An 18,576-nucleotide genomic window follows, 5' to 3' on the forward strand; every position below is an offset into this window, starting at 1 on the left:
AGGGCTATTATATTGAACTTCCTCTCTCTTATATAGCGCTGTGTACCTCTGACTTCGAAATCAGGGCATTGAAGATCGTGGCATTTCCTCTCATTAACTGAGAGTTTGCATAGCTTAGGGTGAAAATATCTACACTCTGTATCAAAACGACATCTGCCTTTCCCTAACATGTTTCAGCAATTCCGTGGGTGCATGAATGTGCATTCCGTGCCTCTGGGCCCATATCTGCACTGTCCTTTTGCCACCTTCCCTACCCTTCACCACCTTCCCTACCCGTCACCACCTTCCCTACCCTTCACCACCTTCCCTACCCGTCACCACCTTCCCTACCCTTCACCACCTTCCCTACCCTTCACAACCTTCCCTACCCGTCACCACCTTCCCTACCCGTCACCACCTTCCCTACCCCTCACCACCTACCCTACCCTTCACCACCTTCCCTACCCTTCACCACCTTCCCTACCCTTCACCACCTACCCTACCCTTCACCACCTTCCCTACCCTTCACCACCTACCCTACCCTTCACCACCTACCCTACCCTTCACCACCTACCCTACCCTTCACCACCTACCCTACCTTTCACCACCTTCCCTACCCTTCACCACCTTCCCTACCCCTCACCACCTACCCTACCCTTCACCACCTTCCCTACCCTTCACCACCTTCACTACCCTTCACCACCTTCCCTACCCTTCACCACCTTCCCTACCCTTCACCACCTTCCCTACCCTTCACCACCTACCCTACCCTTCACCACCTTCCCTACCCTTCACCACCTTCCCTACCCTTCACCACCTTCCCTACCCTTCACCACCTTCCCTACCCTTCACCACCTACCCTACCCTTCACCACCTTCCCTACCCTTCACCACCTTCCCTACCCTTCACTACCTTCCCTACCCTTCACCACCTTCCCTACCCTTCACCACCTTCCCTACCCTTCACCACCTACCCTACCCTTCACCACCTTCCCTACCCTTCATCTCCTTCTCTACCCTTCACCACCTACCCTACCCTTCACCACCTACCCTACCCTTCACCACCTTCCCTACCCTTCACCACCTTCCCTACCCTTCACCACCTACCCTACCCTTCACCACCTACCCTACCCTTCACCACCTACCCTACCTTTCACCACCTACCCTACCCTTCACCACCTACCCTACCTTTCACCACCTTCCCTACCCTTCACCACCTTCCCTACCCCTCACCACCTACCCTACCCCTCACCACCTTCCCTACCCTTCACCACCTTCACTACCCTTCACCACCTTCCCTACCCTTCACCACCTTCCCTACCCTTCACCACCTTCCCTACCCTTCACCACCTACCCTACCCTTCACCACCTTCCCTACCCTTCACCACCTTCCCTACCCTTCACCACCTTCCCTACCCTTCACCACCTTCCCTACCCTTCACCACCTACCCTACCCTTCACCACCTTCCCTACCCTTCACCACCTTCCCTACCCTTCACTACCTTCCCTACCCTTCACTACCTTCCCTACCCTTCACCACCTTCCCTACCCTTCACCACCTACCCTACCCTTCACCACCTACCCTACCTTTCACCACCTTCCCTACCCTTCACCACCTTCCCTACCCTTCACCACCTACCCTACCCTTCACCACCTACCCTACCTTTCACCACCTTCTCTACCCTTCACCACCTTCCCTACCCTTCACCACCTACCCTACCCTTCACCACCTACCCTACCCTTCACCACCTTCCCTACCCTTCACCACCTTCCCTACCCTTCACCACCTACCCTACCCTTCACCACCTACCCTACCCTTCACCACCTACCCTACCCTTCACCACCTACCCTACCCTTCACCACCTACCCTACCCTTCACCACCTACCCTACCCTTCACCACCTTCCCTGCCCTTCACCACCTTCCCTGCCCTTCACCACCTTCCCTACCCTTCACCACCTTCCCTACCCTTCACCACCTACCCTACCCTTCACCACCTACCCTACCTTTCACCACCTTCCCTACCCTTCACCACCTTCCCTACCCTTCACCACCTACCCTACCCTTCACCACCTACCCTACCCTTCACCACCTTCCCTACCCTTCACCACCTTCCCTACCCTTCACCACCTACCCTACCCTTCACCACCTACCCTACCCTTCACCACCTACCCTACCCTTCACCACCTACCCTACCCTTCACCACCTACCCTACCCTTCACCACCTACCCTACCCTTCACCACCTTCCCTGCCCTTCACCACCTTCCCTGCCCTTCACCACCTTCCCTACCCTTCACCACCTTCCCTGCCCTTCACCACCTTCCCTGCCCTTCACCACCTTCCCTACCCTTCACCACCTTCCCTGCCCTTCACCACCTTCCCTGCCCTTCACCACCTTCCCTGCCCTTCACCACCTTCCCTGCCCTTCACCACCTTCCCTACCCTGAAAAACATGGAACATAGTAGAGGGGCTGGTCCCAAACCTGCACAAAGAAATAACATCACATGAGACCAGAAGACATGGCAGGATGTACAGTTGAAGAGCAGAGGTGCAACAGGTACTCTGAGAGAGAACTCTATCAACATCAGAGGCCCGAGACTGTTCAACACGCTTCCACTACACATAAGGGGCATAACTGGCCGACCCCTCACAGTGTTCAAGAGAGAACTATCAACATCAGAGGCCCGAGACTGTTCAACACGCTTCCACTACACATAAGGGGCATAACTGGCCGACCCCTCACAGTGTTCAAGAGAGAACTATCAACATCAGAGGCCCGAGACTGTTCAACACGCTTCCACTACACATAAGGGGCATAACTGGCCGACCCCTCACAGTGTTCAAGAGAGAACTATCAACATCAGAGGCCCGAGACTGTTCAACACGCTTCCACTACACATAAGGGGCATAACTGGCCGACCCCTCACAGTGTTCAAGAGAGAACTATCAACATCAGAGGCCCGAGACTGTTCAACACGCTTCCACTACACATAAGGGGCATAACTGGCCGACCCCTCACAGTGTTCAAGAGAGAACTATCAACATCAGAGGCCCGAGACTGTTCAACACGCTTCCACTACACATAAGGGGCATAACTGGCCGACCCCTCACAGTGTTCAAGAGAGAACTTGACAAACATCTCCAAAGGATACCTGATCAACCAGGCTGTGACTCATACATCAGGCTGCGAGCAGCCGCGTCCAACAGCCTGGTTGACCAGTCCAGCAACGAGGAGGCCTGGTCTACGAATGGGCTGCGGGGTCGCCGAGCCCCGGAATCACCTAAAGATAACCTCAAGGTAACCCTTCACCACCCTTCACTACAATTCACCACCCTTCACCACCTTCCCTACCCTTAACCACCTACCCTACCCTTAACCACCTACCCTACCCTTCACCACCTACCCTACCCTTCACCACCTACCCTACCCTTCACCGCCTACCCTACCCTTCACCGCCTACCCTACCCTTCACCGCCTACCCTACCTTTCACCACCTACCCTACCCTTCACCACCTACCCTACCCTTCACCACCTACCCTACCCTTCACCACCTTCAATACCCTTCACCACCTTCCCTACCCTTCACCACCTTCACTACCCTTCACCACCTTCACTACCCTTCACCACCTTCTCTACCCTTCACCACCTTCACTACCCTTCACCACCTTCACTACCCTTCACCACCTTCACTACCCTTCACCACCTTCACTACCCTTCACCACCTTCACTACCCTTCACCACCTTCCCTACCCTTCACCACCTACCCTACCCTTCACCACCTACCCTACCCTTCACCACCTACCCTACCCTTCACCACCTACCCTACCCTTCACCACCTTCCCTACCCTTCACCACCTTCCCTACCCTTCACCACCTTCCCTACCCTTCACCACCTACCCTACCCTTCACCACCTTCCCTACCCTTCACCACCTACCCTACCCTTCACAACCTACCCTACCCATCACCACCTACCCTACCCTTCACCACCTACCCTACCCTTCACCACCTACCCTACCCTTCACCACCTTCCCTACCTTTCACCACCTTCCCTACCTTTCACCACCTACCCTACCCTTCACCACCTACCCTACCCTTCACCACCTTCCCTACCCTTCACCACCTTCCCTACCCTTCACCACCTACCCTACCCTTCACCACCTTCCTTACCCTTCACCACCTACCCTACCCTTCACCACCTACCCTACCCTTCACCACCTTCCCTACCCTTCACCACCTTCCCTACCCTTCACCACCTTCCCTACCCTTCACCACCTTCCCTACCCTTCACCACCTTCCCTACCCTTCACCACCTACCCTACCCTTCACCACCTACCCTACCCTTCACCACCTTCCCTACCCTTCACCACCTTCCCTACCCTTCACCACCTTCCCTACCCTTCACCACCTTCCCTACCCTTCACCACCTTCCCTACCCTTCACCACCTTCCCTACCCTTCACCACCTTCCCTACCCTTCACCACCTTCCCTACCCTTCACCACCTTCCCTACCCTTCACCACCTTCCCTACCCTTCACCACCTTCCCTACCCTTCACCACCTACCCACCCTTCACCACCTTCTCTACCTTTCACCACCTTCCCTACCCTTCACCACCTTCCCTACCCTTCACCACCTACCCTACCTTTCACCACCTACCCTACCCATCACCACCTACCCTACCCATCACCACCTACCCTACCCTTCACAACCTACCCTACCCATCACCACCTAGCCTACCCTTCACAACCTACCCTACCCATCACCACCTACCCTACCCTTCACAACCTACCCTACCCATCACCACCTACCCTACCCTTCACCACCTACCCTACCCTTCACCACCTTCCCTACCCTTCACCACCTTCCCTACCCTTCACCACCTACCCTACCCTTCACCACCTTCCTTACCCTTCACCACCTACCCTACCCTTCACCACCTACCCTACCCTTCACCACCTTCCCTACCCTTCACCACCTTCCCTACCCTTCACCACCTTCCCTACCCTTCACCACCTTCCCTACCCTTCACCACCTTCCCTACCCTTCACCACCTTCCCTACCCTTCACCACCTTCCCTACCCTTCACCACCTACCCTACCCTTCACCACCTTCCCTACCCTTCACCACCTTCCCTACCCTTCACCACCTTCCCTACCCTTCACCACCTTCCCTACCCTTCACCACCTTCCCTACCCTTCACCACCTTCCCTACCCTTCACCACCTTCCCTACCCTTCACCACCTTCCCTACCCTTCACCACCTTCCCTACCCTTCACCACCTACCCACCCTTCACCACCTTCTCTACCTTTCACCACCTTCCCTACCCTTCACCACCTACCCTACCTTTCACCACCTACCCTACCCATCACCACCTACCCTACCCTTCACAACCTACCCTACCCATCACCACCTACCCTACCCTTCACAACCTACCCTACCCATCACCACCTACCCTACCCTTCACCACCTACCCTACCCTTTACCACCTACCCTACCCTTCACCACCTACCCTACCCTTCACCACCTACCCTACTCTTCACCACCTTCCCTTCACCGCCACAAATGGCTGAAGGGAACATGAGTATGGTAACAATGAGTCACAATAACGGGGCTGAAGATATAATGACCAAACCACACCCCAGAAGATGATGAGATAATGGTCCATCTTGGACCATTAACAAGTCTATTGTCAACATATCTTTAACCAAGTCTATCGATAGACAAGTCCATGTCTATCTCCCTCTAATTCCCACCTAACTAAATATTTATATATGTATGATATATATGTAAGTGAGGGTTCCAAACGTGTCCTTATTATCGGTTATCGTAGCAGCGGGTCTCAGATATTCCTGAGAAGCTTGCCCAACCGTTCTTAAGATGGCAGAACGGATCAAGAAGTTACGCGATGTCTTCAAGTAGACCAAAGATGTATTGGGCGATATGCCCAAGTGTTTCTGGCGGTAGCGAGCCTCGGGCCCGGTGTCTTCCACGGTGCTACTGGCCCATCAATGGGGCATCGTTATGTGTTTGGGAATGATCGCAGCCATCAGCGGCTCCTTGATCATAAGGAAGGAGTTTGTGTGTGTGGATCAGAGCACAGGTGAGAGACCACCGGACGACCTGTAGACTTACTGTGAGTAACACCATGTGTCCGTGGGCTATGACGACGACACCCACAACAGGCGGACTGAATCACCCGCCCATGGCACCTTTGTAGGGTTCCTGGTAGGTTGTGTAGTCTGTCTTGTGGTGGTGCGCGGTGCTGAGACAGGCGCAAACTGCTACTTCTTGAGGACGTTAATGACTGATGCAGAAGATGATGAAGATGAAGAGAAAGGTAGACAGGACAGCAGGGAGAAAGTGGCAGAGTTCCTCCGCTCCCGTGTGGGTAACTTTGGTAATGTTTACGGCTGCCGGTGTGGCATCCACATCTTGGCTGTGGTGGTGGATGTTGTTTTACTTGGCTATCATAGCTATATAGTCCAAGGCAAGACCTTTACCTTGATGGCCAGCTACCCCTGGAAAAGGGATGTAGTAAACTTTAGGGACATTATGTCACTGATATTCGCGCCCTTCGCGAGGTGCGACATTGACAAGGATGACGCCATTTTGGGGCTGACCACACGCAACTATGTGTGTTATAACCCGTTGGCTCTTGTATATGAGAAGTTTTCTCTCATTATTTTTATTTATTTTATAGTTATGTTTGTGTGGGGTTGTGTGACTGGTTCATACATTATGTACCAAGGGAGCCCCTGGGGGCAGCGCTCCCTGCTGGCCATGGGGGGCAAGACCCGCCCCCACGAGGACAGGCTCCTCACCAAGATCACCGCGGGCGACGTCCTTGTTCTCCACTACCTTCGGCCCAGGACAACCGGACGACACTACAGGGAGGTGGTGTCTGGCCTGGTCAACCGTTTGTGTCGCAGGGACACCCAAGAGCCTTACAGGGACACCCAAGAGCCTTACAGGGACACCCAAGAGCCATCCAGGGAGCTCTTGGTCCCCCTATACTCACTCACCCGGGCCAACACAGAGTATACTTCTATACAAATGTTGGACATACCAGACATTTGCCGGGGCGATTCAATATGATGCTCCCGCGACCACTGCCTTACAAAATGCTGAAGCCTCAGGAGGGGGGGGGGGGATATCATTGGAAAGCGCTACGCCATGAAGGGGATTGAACACAGACCTGCAAGAAGCCAGACCCTCGCTCTACCGTCCACCCCAAGTGGTTGGGTTTCGGCCTCGTGAATAAAAGTGAATAAATAACAAAAATAATGTGTGTGTGTGTGTGTGTGTGTGTGTACTCACTTAATTGTGCTTGCGGGGGTTAAGCTCTGGCTCTTTGGTCCCGCCTCTCAACCGTCAATCAACTGGTGTAGAGATTCCTGAGCCTACTGGGCTCTATCGTATCTACATTTGAAACTGTGTATGGAGTCATACACAGTTTACACCACCACCACCACCAGGTGGTGATGGTGGTGGTGGTGATAGCTGGTGGTGGTGGTGGTGGTGATGGCTGGTGGTGGTGGTGGTGATGGCTGGTGGTGGTGGTGGTGGTGGTGATGGCTGGTGGTGGTGGTGGTGATGGCTGGTGGTGGTGATGGCTGGTGGTGGTGGTGATGGCTGGTGGTGGTGGTGATGGCTGGTGGTGATGGTGATGACTGGTGGTGGTGGTGATGGCTGGTGGTGGTGGTGATGGCTGGTGGTGATGGTGATGACTGGTGGTGGTGGTGGTGGTGATGGCTGGTGGTGGTGGTGGTGGTGATGGCTGGTGGTGGTGGTGGTGGTGATGGCTGGTGGTGGTGATGGCTGGTGGTGGTGGTGGTGGTGGTGATGGCTGGTGATGGCTGGTGGTGGTGGTGATGGCTTGTGGTGGTGGTGGTGGTGATGATGGCTGGTGGTGGTGGTGGTGATGGCTGGTGATGGCTGGTGATGGCTGGTGGTGGTGGTGGTGGTGATGGCTTGTGGTGGTGGTGGTAGTGATGGCTGGTGATGGCTGGTGGTGGTGGTGGTGGTGATGGCTTGTGGTGGTGGAGGTGGTGATGATGGCTGGTGGTGGTGGTGATGGCTGGTGGTGGTGGTGGTGGTGGTGGTGATGGCTGGTGGTGGTGATGATGGCTGGTGGTGGTGATGATGGCTGGTGGTGGTGGTGGTGGTGATGGCTGGTGGTGGTGATGATGGCTGGTGGTGGTGATGGCTGGTGGTGGTGGTGGTGGTGGTTGATGATGGCTGGTGGTGGTGGTGGTGATGATGGCTGGTGGTGGTGGTGGTGGTGATGGCTGGTGGTGGTGGTGATGGCTGGTGGTGGTGGTGGTGATGGCTGGTGGTGGTGGTGATGATGGCTGGTGGTGGTGGTGATGATGGCTGGTGGTGGTGGTGATGGCCGGTGATGGTGGTGGTGATGGCTGGTGGTGGTGGTGATGATGGCTGGTGGTGGTGGTGGTGATGGTGGTGATGGCTGGTGGTGATGGCTGGTGGTGATGGCTGGTGGTGGTGGTGGTGGTGGTGGTGGTGATGGCTGGTGGTGGTGGTGATGATGATGATGGTTGGTGGTGGTGGTGGTGGTGATGGCTGGTGGTGGTGGTGATGATGGCTGGTGGTGGTGGTGGTGATGGCCGGTGATGGTGGTGGTGGTGGTGGTGGTGGTGGTGATGGTGGTGGTGGTGATGGCTGGGGGTGGTGGTGGTGGTGGTGGTGATGATGGCTGGTGGTGGTGATGATGGCTGGTGGTGGTGGTGATGATGGCTGGTGGTGGTGGTGATGATGGCTGGTGGTAGTGGTGGTGGTGGTGGTGGTCAACCTTCTCCATACCCACACCTAGGAGGGGGGGGGGGGGGTGCCTACGATGGTTTCGAAGGTGGTTTCTGTTTACTGGAAGTCTTCCAGAAGTGTCCGAGACTACACAAATCAAACATGACGGCTCACATATGGGGTACACATCGAGAGGGGTACACATCGAGAGGGGTACACATCGAGAGGGGTAAACATCGAGAGGGGTACACATCGAGAGGGGTACACATCGAGAGGGGTACACATCGAGAGGGGTACACATCGAGAGGGGTACACATCGAGAGGGGTACACATCGAGAGGGGTACACATCGAGAGGGGTACACATCGAGAGGGGTACACATCGAGAGGGGTACACATCGAGAGGGGTACACATCGAGAGGGGTATACATCGAGAGAGGTCTCCAAAACCCACACCAAGGAAAATGTCAAGGAAGAAACTGAGAGATAGAGTGCAAGAACAAAACACAAATAGACTCAACAACACACTAACCACACTGGATTGAGGAGAGCTTGGACGTGAACGGGGCAGCGATGGAGGCATCTCCTAGCTTCACCACGGGGTTATTCTCTTCCTCCAGTTCCTGAAGAAGTTTCTGCAGCTGGGCATGTGTTTTCATCATTTGCTCCTGTCAACAAAATGAAACTGTAGAGAGATTTGCATGGTATTACAGACTGCGGATTTCGTGGCACACAGGCAAGTAGCTTTATACAAAGTTTGAAGTGCATCGGTGAATTTCGTGCACGTGTGTGTGTGTGTGTTTATCGTGGATTAATGTTAATTCCTGTGTCTACCATACTTTTAAATATGTAACAATTTTCCACACACCCCAATTTTCACTTACAGAAACTAATTTTCATTCACACATAAAAACTGAATTTAAGTACAGTAAGTGTTTAAAATAATTTTGACGGAAATTCAAATTCCACACGAGTTGAGGCCAGGTTATACTTTTATATTGCCAACACACAAACTGTACGTGTTATACTTGAACTGTGTATCGTGGCAACTGTGTGCTGTATTCTTAGGCCGCAAGCTTAAAAGGGCTTAAAATTGAGACCCCCAAAATAATATAAGAGAATAAAGCCTCTCACACCTCCGAACAGGAAGACGTGAGGACTGAAACTCCCAGAAGAATGATAAACCCCTTGGTAACCCCAAAAGGTACCCAAAAGGTACCCAAAAGTCAACCCAAGGGTTGAACCCTAATCCAAGACATAGAGGGAAGGTTACAACCCCTTCCCAACCCTGCAGGATAAGACCCTTTGTAGAAGACACTGCTCCACAAAGGCCCCAACTCTGACTCCTCCCCCCACCACAAGCCCCAGAAGCAACAATCAAGGGCACTGGGCAGAGCCAATGTCCTTGCCCATCACATGGGACAGCACATCAGAATCCAGGGGAGAGGACTCTAAAGAATGGGCTGGCTGGTATGAAAACCCTGAAGCCTCGGCAGGACCAAGAGCCCCAACGGCCTCAATGCCCAATGCAGATGGGATTACCCCAAGCCATCTAAGCCACATCCCGAACTAAACTCTGCCCCAAAGCCTTCAGATGCTTCGGGGCCAGAAAGGAGGAGGTGCAGCCGAGCCCAAGGATAAAGTGTCCCACACCTCCAATTCCAAGTCCCTAAAGACTAACTGGGGCAGCTTCGTGGCACATCCAATCAGACACACACAACCTAGATCACTGAAACCTCGAGCCATGAAAAGCAGTCGCTTCCCGAGAAACCCCGAACGTCATCAGAGCAGAGGGAAGAGATGAAATGGGAACACACACAATGCACAACCCCAAGTCGAGGGTGTCAACCGATCCAACATGACAGGGGCTGATGAAATAAACATTGTCTGGTGGCACAGATGATGTACACCCTTCAACCTCACAATGAGCGAAGGCAGAGTCGACGAGTATAACCATGTGGACTACGGAGCCGGCTAGGGGTTTCCAGGGCCCGAAAGCTTGAGCTAAATGGGAAGCCCAGGCGCTGGGATGCCATGCTGGTGTTCAGTAGTAAATCAAACTAGTTAAAATCACTTGTCTAGAACAACCTACATTGGAGATGAGGAGTCACAATAACATGGCTGAAGATGATGGCCAAACCACACATCAGAAATGGAGAAATGACAATATTTCTGTCTGTCCAGGACCATTATCAAGACACTACTTGATAATGGTCCAGGATGGACTATAATGTTATCGTTTCTCCATTTTCTGATGTGTAGTTTGATCATCAAACCTATCTCGGTGCACTGTAGTGCAGCATGCTTGATACCTGCTTGATGGGGATCTGGGAGTTGTTCTACTCCCCAAGCCCGGCCCGAAGCCAGGCTCGACTTGTGAGAGCTTGGTCCACCAGGCTGTTGCTTGGAGCGGCCCGCAGGCCCACATACCCACCACAGCCCGGTTGGTCCGGCACTTCTCTTAGAAAACAGTCCAGTTTCCTCTTGAAGATGTCCACGGTTGTTCCGGCAATATATCTTATATTGAGTACCCAATGATGCCCCACCTGGATCTGGATTGTACCTGGATGGGGTTCTGGGAGTTCTATACTCCAAAGCCCAGCCTGAGGCCAGGCTTGACTTATGAGAGCTTGGTCCAACAGGCTGTTGCTTGGAGCGGCCCGCAGGCCAAATGCCCATACCCACTACAGTCCAGTGGATATGTAGACCACTAAGGCAATAACCCATGAAAAAAGCATGCGGCAGCCTGATGCATCAGAGGAGAACTGATGATGATACTAGTGACCACCTGCAATCTGGTGTGTCTGAATCTGGGCCCAAACTGAGGCTCGCAGCCTGCGAGCCGCGGACTAACCCTTCCCCCCCCCCAAACTAGTTGGGGGGGGTAAATGACTGAGCTGGATCAAAACGTTTTTGGTTTTTATCTACTTTGGGGGAGTTTTATGGCAATTTTCAAGTCTGCAGGTATAGGAAGTAGTCGGCTGTGGTGTGTTTTGTTTCGCTGACTTTCTGGGTGTCTTGTCTGGTGGTGGCGTATGTAAGAAGAAAAATGCCACCGCTCCCTGCGACATTACACACACAGGAAATGTTAGCTACAAGGGGCTCCCCCAGAAAGGGCCCATATTTTACTCAACAAAATCCTCTATAGCTGGAACTAAAAACAGAGAATTTGGTTTTAAATATGCACAGTAGCTCTTCCAAGGCCACAGCTAGGTAGGTCAGGTTATCTCTTGTTATCTTGAGATGATTTCGGGGATTTTTAGTGTCCCCGCGGCCCGGTCTTCGACCAGGCCTCCACCCCCAGGAAGCAGCCCGTGACAGCTGACTAACACCCAGGTACCTATTTTACTGCTAGGTAACAGGGGCATAGGGTGAAAGAAACTCTGCCCATTGTTTCTCGCCGGCGCCTGGGATCGAACCCAGGACCACAGGATCACAAGTCCAGCGTGCTGGTCGCTCGGACGACCGGCTCCCCGACAGCTATTTCTTGTAATGTTGCCTTCATCTATCAACTTAGTCCCAACATCCTAAACAAGTCCACACATCCTCCGCTTCAGCAAACTTTTGTGCGTTGAATTGGGCGAGTAAATCCGGCAGGTGTTCCAACGGAGATTCGTTGAATCAAGGTTTCACTATTTAGTGCTCAAGACCAATGCACAACAAAAGTCACAATAACACAATTGTACAGCCTCAAGATATACATACAGTATAATGTTACGGGTCAACTTACCTGCTGAGGAGTTAATCTTGGTTGGTTAGGACCAGGTGGAGCAGGAATTTGACCCTTATGCTTTTCCACTCTCCTAGCCAACTTTTTAGCATTTTCTAGCTTTTCTGACATGGCCGGCGTCATGTTATTGCCTGGCTCGTCGCTGCGTTTCTTCTTCTGGGGCGGTCGATCTGGTGCATTCGAAAGAATGGCCACACCTTGGGAACAAATGAACACTTTGTCAGTAAAGTCTATCATCATCATCACTACCCCACCATTTCCCACTTTCATCAGGTGGGGGAGACAAAACAAGGTCAAGTAAGTTTATTGAGACAAGGAAAAAAAAATACATCTCAAAGGGAGAGAGTAGCTTAGGCTATTTCTACCAAACTTGGAGCAGAATAGAGAAAAGTCTACAGAAGCACTTGCCCCACACACACGCAACACAGCATACAGAGGAACACGTGCCACTATGAACCAATAACTTGCCTACAACAGCACGCCCTCTGCTTCCTGTTATGATCTCAGCCTGCAGGAGAAACGAGTCTCCCTTCTTGAGAGTTATTCAGCAAGCCTGACCTAACTAGAAGGTCTAGCAAGTATTGAGGTGATAACGCATATGTAAAATAGTTGGTTGGATATGTGTAACAGTTTGAGATTATGGGCAATGCAGAAGAAAATAGATAAATGACTGGCTAGGAGATGTGGACATTTTGCTGGAGGCTTGAGGCTCGCTTCTGGAGGACCTTGACCTCACTTGAGTGCCAGACATCGCAGGGGGAAGCCGCGCTCCGTTGAGCTCCCGTCAGAAGGGAACCCCTAGTGATATATCTCTAAGAGAAGAGAAGTGTGCAGACGTGCCAGCTGTGGAATCGAGCTGGGGACGTGTGGTCTCAAGTCGTGGACGATAATTAGTGAATATTAAGCCGCCCGGAGGCATTATTGTGGGCTGTGTGGAGCGCCCTGACCAGACGCCGTCAGAGGAAAAGCGCCCTCGACCAGTTAATCTGTGGTAAGCACGATATACGCCAGTTCATAGTGATTGCATTGTAGTTGGTCGTGTGCCCAGCGACAGTAGCGATGTTTATTTATAAGTTAGACATGTTTTAATAAGGCAGAAGGCCTGAAATAGGAGAGTGAAGAGGGAGGAACACGGAGCGACGTCCGTCCTCTCTGAGCGCTGGCGGACGACTGAGGGAGCCTGGCTCCGGATGGAGGAAGACCCTCCCAGCGAGTGAGGACCGCCACCAGGCGAGGTGGAGTATGGACCCGCCCAAAACGGGGGAGTCCACTCTCACTGTATGTAGAGAACAGATAGAGGTTTGAGGCAAACATATTGTGTGAATATTTTTTGTTTATGTGTTAAAAGGGAACATTTTATTGGAGTGTCGATGGGTTGCAGGTTTGTCTTTTGGGGAAGAAGTTGCTGAGAACTTCGAAGCCAGCAGATGAAGTAGCTGATGAGACTCCAAGGTAGTGGAGCAGAGGACCTCGAGCTGTGAGGAGAAGCAGCAGTGAAGAGGAGTGTCACGTGCTTCTGTAGAGGTGGTGAAGCACCATAGTTACTCGAGGAAACTTCATGGTGTAGCAGCCAAGAGAGCTGTGGAGGAGCCTAGCAGAAGGGTGAAGCACCGTAGTTGCTCAAGGAAACTTCATGATAGCAGCCTGGAGGAGCTGCAGAGGATCCTGGTAGTGAAGCCCGGAAGAACCTAAAGAAATAGGGTAGTGAACTTCCAGAGGTGGAAGGGGAAGTTCTGGTGGATTACTAGTAGGGAGTTGATAGTGTTTGGTTGTCATTAGCGTGCAAGACGCAGTGAGAGGTGAGTGACTGTTGGCATTCTTGCGTCAAGGAGTTTTTTTATACTGAAGTATCAATGAACATTTATACTGGTATATGTTATTGCATTCAAATGCTGGTTTTCTATATATATATGTTATCTTGCTGATGGTGTAACAGTGTGTAGGCTTGACCAACTTGAGGAAGTTAATAGTATCAGGTGGTGAACCAGGAGGTAGGATACCACTTGATAAGCTGATAATAGAGTTCTGATGGTATTGGAGTGCAACCTGATTGTGATATTATAGAGTATAGGATTCATTATTATTATATGTGTGTATGTATCGTGTATGTGCTTTCTTCAGTAAATGTGTCACAATTTGCTGGTGTTTGCCCTTGTCCTAGTGAGGCTTCCCAGGAGGTAGTAAAGAAGGAGAGAGAGAGAGAGAAAGAACCATGAACCACTGCTGTGGACAGGGTAGGAGGTAATACTAGTAAGTCATAGGGGGATTGAGGAGATCATATCTCATAAGGAGAGAGTGGGGAGTCACAGCGGCTCGAGTGGGTGTGTGCACGTGACGACGAGGCTAAGTGTTGGAGCCGCATCCCCTGAACGTGTGACGTTGAGCCCCTCTCCAAGAGCCAGAAGCGCCAAGGGTGATCTCCTAGTATAAGCACTCTACCGAGTTGTGGGTTGGGTTGTCCGTAGAGGAGGATCAACGACGACTACACCAACCAACCCACAGTCTATAATAAATTGGGGGCCTGTGTCCGGGAGAGTGAACTGACACACCCACACCCTGTCCAAGAGTGGATTTGTACACCCTTGCTGAAATAGATAAACTGTGTGAACGCAGGTGTATATTCTCTCTTGGGAAGACTCACAGGACAAAGATGGATAAGGTGCAAGCGTTTGTGGAGTCAGGCAAGCCTGAGGATTTAGAAGGTTGCACGAGGGATCAATTGAAACAGATAGCAGAAAAATGTGGCATCAGGTTGAAAGCATCTAAAGTAGCTGGGATGAAGGATGAGATCCTGAGGCAGTTAAGAGCCAAAAGTGAAGCGGCAGAGCAAGGAGCCCAAAAAGGAGCTGAAAGTAGAAAGGAGGATGATGGGCAGGATGACGTGAGATCCCAGGGATCGAGTAGGAGCAGCAAGAGTAGCCGCAGTAGTAGGAGTAGCCGGAATAGGAGCTTGGAGAGATTCCAGTTAGAGCTCCAGATGCAGCGTGAGGACAAGGAGAGACAGTTCCAGCTGGAAAAGATGAAATTAGAACTGCAGATGAAAAATGAAGCCGAGAAGAAAAAGAGAAAGCAAGACTAGAGGTCGAAAAAGAAAAAGAGAGAACAAAACAAATGCAGATAGAAGCGAACAGAACCTTGGCTGAGCAAAGGATTGAACATGGGTTGCCAGAGAGCACCACCCAGGTATCACACCCACCAGATGTTAGGGTTAGGGAGAAGGACATTCCCTTGTTTGTTCCCGAAGAGGCAGAGAGCTTTTTCGAGCACTTTGAAAAAGTAGCCAGCATCAAGGAGTGGCCACAGGAGGAATGGGCCCAGCTGGTCCAGTTAAGATTGACCGGTGCAGCCAGGGAGGCATACACCCAATTGTCACTGGAAGAGTGCCAGGATTATGCCACGGTAAAGAGCAGCATTTTGCGCTCGTTTCAGTTAACCCCAGAAGCTTATAGGAAGCGCTTCAGAGAGATGGTGAAAGTTGGAGCATGTACGTTTGCTGAGACAGCAAGAGATCTGGAAAGACGATTCCAGAAGTGGATTGAGGCTGCTGGAGTTGGATCTTACGCTGACCTAAAGCAACTGATGGTCATGGAGAAGTTCTTGGAGATGATGCATCCCGAAACAAAGTTCAAGATCCAAGAAGCAGGGATAAAGGAGGTGAAAGATGCCGCAGATAGGGCGGATATGATTACTGAAGCGTACAAGAGCTTAAGGGAGAACAGAGTGAGAAGCGAGGCGAGACGCAGCAATAGCAGACCCAGTGGAGTCTGGGGAGGAAGAAGTTTTGGGGGGCAGACAAGCAGACCAGCTAGTTTTAAGCCCCAGGAAGGAAAGTTGCCGAGTCCGCCTGCTGGAGGTAAGCAGGAAAATAAAAGTGTGCAGAGGAGACAAGAGTCCAATGAAGCTCCACAGAGTATGAGTAGTACATCTGGCCCGAGGAACTCCAATACGAGTGGGCAGAGTCAGAGCTACTCGGGGGCGTATAGGAGAGATTTCTCCCAAATGAGATGCTACAAGTGCAACAGATCAGGTCACATGATGCGAGATTGTCGGCAGGGCAAGAGAGTCGTGACCCTGACGACATGTGATCCCCGGAAGAAGTACATTGATGTACAACAAGACAAACCACAGAAGGTAGATTTGATGAACGAGCGGTATAGGCCGTTCATTAGTAAAGGTTGGGTCGGCATAGAAGGTCAACCCGAGGTGGAGGTTAGTATCCTCAGGGATACTGGAGCCAATCAGAGCTTGATTCTGAGAGGCCTAATAAGAAATGATCGACTGTTAGCTGGCAGTAGGAGGATAAAGGTTCATGGGTTGTTGTCTAAGAGTGACATGCCCGTGTGTGCTGTCCAGTTGAAGTCAGATTATTTGTCGGCGGAGGTGATGTTGGGAGTGTGCCCCAACATACCTGTTCCAGGAGTCCAAGTGATCCTGGGGAACGACTTGTGTGGGTCCAAGGTGTTGCCAGAGCTGATAGTAAAAGCTGTGCCGGAGGTGAACCAGAAGGACCGCGGTACAAGTGGAACGCCGGACAAGATAGATCTAGCCAGCATCCTTGAAGATGAGGCAGAGGACAATCAAGTCATCGTATACCCGGCCTGTGTAGTGACAGAGTCGGACGTAGCCGCCGAGGAAGACATTGGAGATGAGATGGCAGTGTCGACTCCACCAAGGGAGGAGGTCAACATGGACATGTCTGGGCTGTTCGACGAAGATCGAGCTCAGAAGAATGAGGATTCGAGGAGACAGGAAGTGAAAATGACCCTACCTGAAAAGTTCAGCGTGAACCGAGCGGACCTGATTAGGGCTCAGAAAGAGGAGTTTATAGATCTAATCAGGGAGGCAAAAGGGGGAAATTCATGTCCGGAGTCCCCCGTGTATTACTACTTGGACGATGATGTACTAATGAGGAAATGGCGACCGGACAAAGCCGGCGCAGATAAGGTATGGTTGGAGAAGCACCAAGTGTTAGTGCCGAAGGAGTTTAGGGCGGCTGTGTTAGAACTAGCCCACTCCGTAGATATGGCAGGGCACTTGGGGGTGAAGAAGACCTTAAATAAGGTGCAGGAGCACTTCTACTGGCCGAACGTATGGAAGGAGGTAAAGAAATATTGTAGGACATGTTTGGCGTGCCAACGTGCAGGTAAGCCGGCTCCGGCTATACCAAAGGCACCCTTAAAGCCCATACCGGCATTTGGCGAGCCTTTTGAGAGAGTCTTGATAGACTGTGTAGGTCCGTTGCCGAGGACCAGAAAAGGCCACGAGTACTTACTGACCATAATGTGCACGGCCACCCGTTTCCCTGAAGCAATCCCTCTGAGAAGAGTGACGTCGAGAGCCGTTCTGGATAGACTACAGAACTACATTGCGTGGGTAGGAATGCCCAAGGTTATCCAGACGGACCAGGGGAGTGTCTTCCAGTCGAAGTTGTTTAGGGAAACTGTGAAAGGATGGAGAGTAGAGCAAGTGCGCTCGTCACCGTATCACCCTCAGTCGCAGGGAGCATTGGAGCGTTTCCATGGAACGCTAAAGAGCTTGTTGAGGATATACTGCGCTGAGGAAGGGAGTAGTTGGGACGAGGCATTACCATCCGTGTTGTTCGCCATCAGGGATGCGGTAGTAGAATCACTCGGATTCACCCCATTTCAACTGGTGTACGGACACTCCGTGAGGAGCCCAGTGGGCGCGCTGAAGGAGCAGCTCACCGTGGATAGGCCTAAGGTGGACGTGGGAAAATATGTGAAGACTTTTAGAGAGCGACTCTCTAGGGCCAGAGATTTGGCCAAGGAAAATTTGAGGACATCCCAGGCAGAGATGGTAAGGTACCACGACAGGAAGGCGAAGGGCAGGAAATTTCAAGAAGGAGATCAGGTGTTAGTCTTACTACCGGTAAAAGGAAGTATATACGAGTCGAGATTTTGTGGACCATATACCATCCAGAAGGCATTAGGGGATGTGAATTATATAATCCACATGCCAGATCGTCCGAGGAAGTCACAGGTTTGCCACGTGAACATGATAAAGAGGTACTATGACAGAGATAAGCCTCTAGGCGATGAAGAACCGATGGAAACCCCATTGCAGGCGACGGTGCTGTGTGGAGGAGA

General features: G+C 52.0%; 1 protein-coding gene across 1 annotated transcript in view; it reads right to left on the reverse strand.

Annotated features, from left to right (window-relative positions):
• The window catches only part of LOC123765488 (endoplasmic reticulum transmembrane helix translocase), a 77,913-nt gene that overhangs the window by 14,825 nt on the left and 44,512 nt on the right, over positions 1 to 18,576 (reverse strand). Inside the window, exons 18-19 of the mRNA XM_045754111.2 lie at positions 12,470 to 12,666; positions 9,272 to 9,407 (exon numbers count right to left, since the gene is read on the reverse strand). Of these exons, the coding sequence (XP_045610067.2) occupies positions 9,272 to 9,407; positions 12,470 to 12,666 (333 nt within the window). The remainder of the gene's footprint in view (positions 1 to 9,271; positions 9,408 to 12,469; positions 12,667 to 18,576) is intronic.

This window comes from Procambarus clarkii, chromosome 5 (genome assembly GCF_040958095.1).
Source record: "Procambarus clarkii isolate CNS0578487 chromosome 5, FALCON_Pclarkii_2.0, whole genome shotgun sequence".
Classification (NCBI taxonomy): domain Eukaryota; kingdom Metazoa; phylum Arthropoda; class Malacostraca; order Decapoda; family Cambaridae; genus Procambarus; species Procambarus clarkii.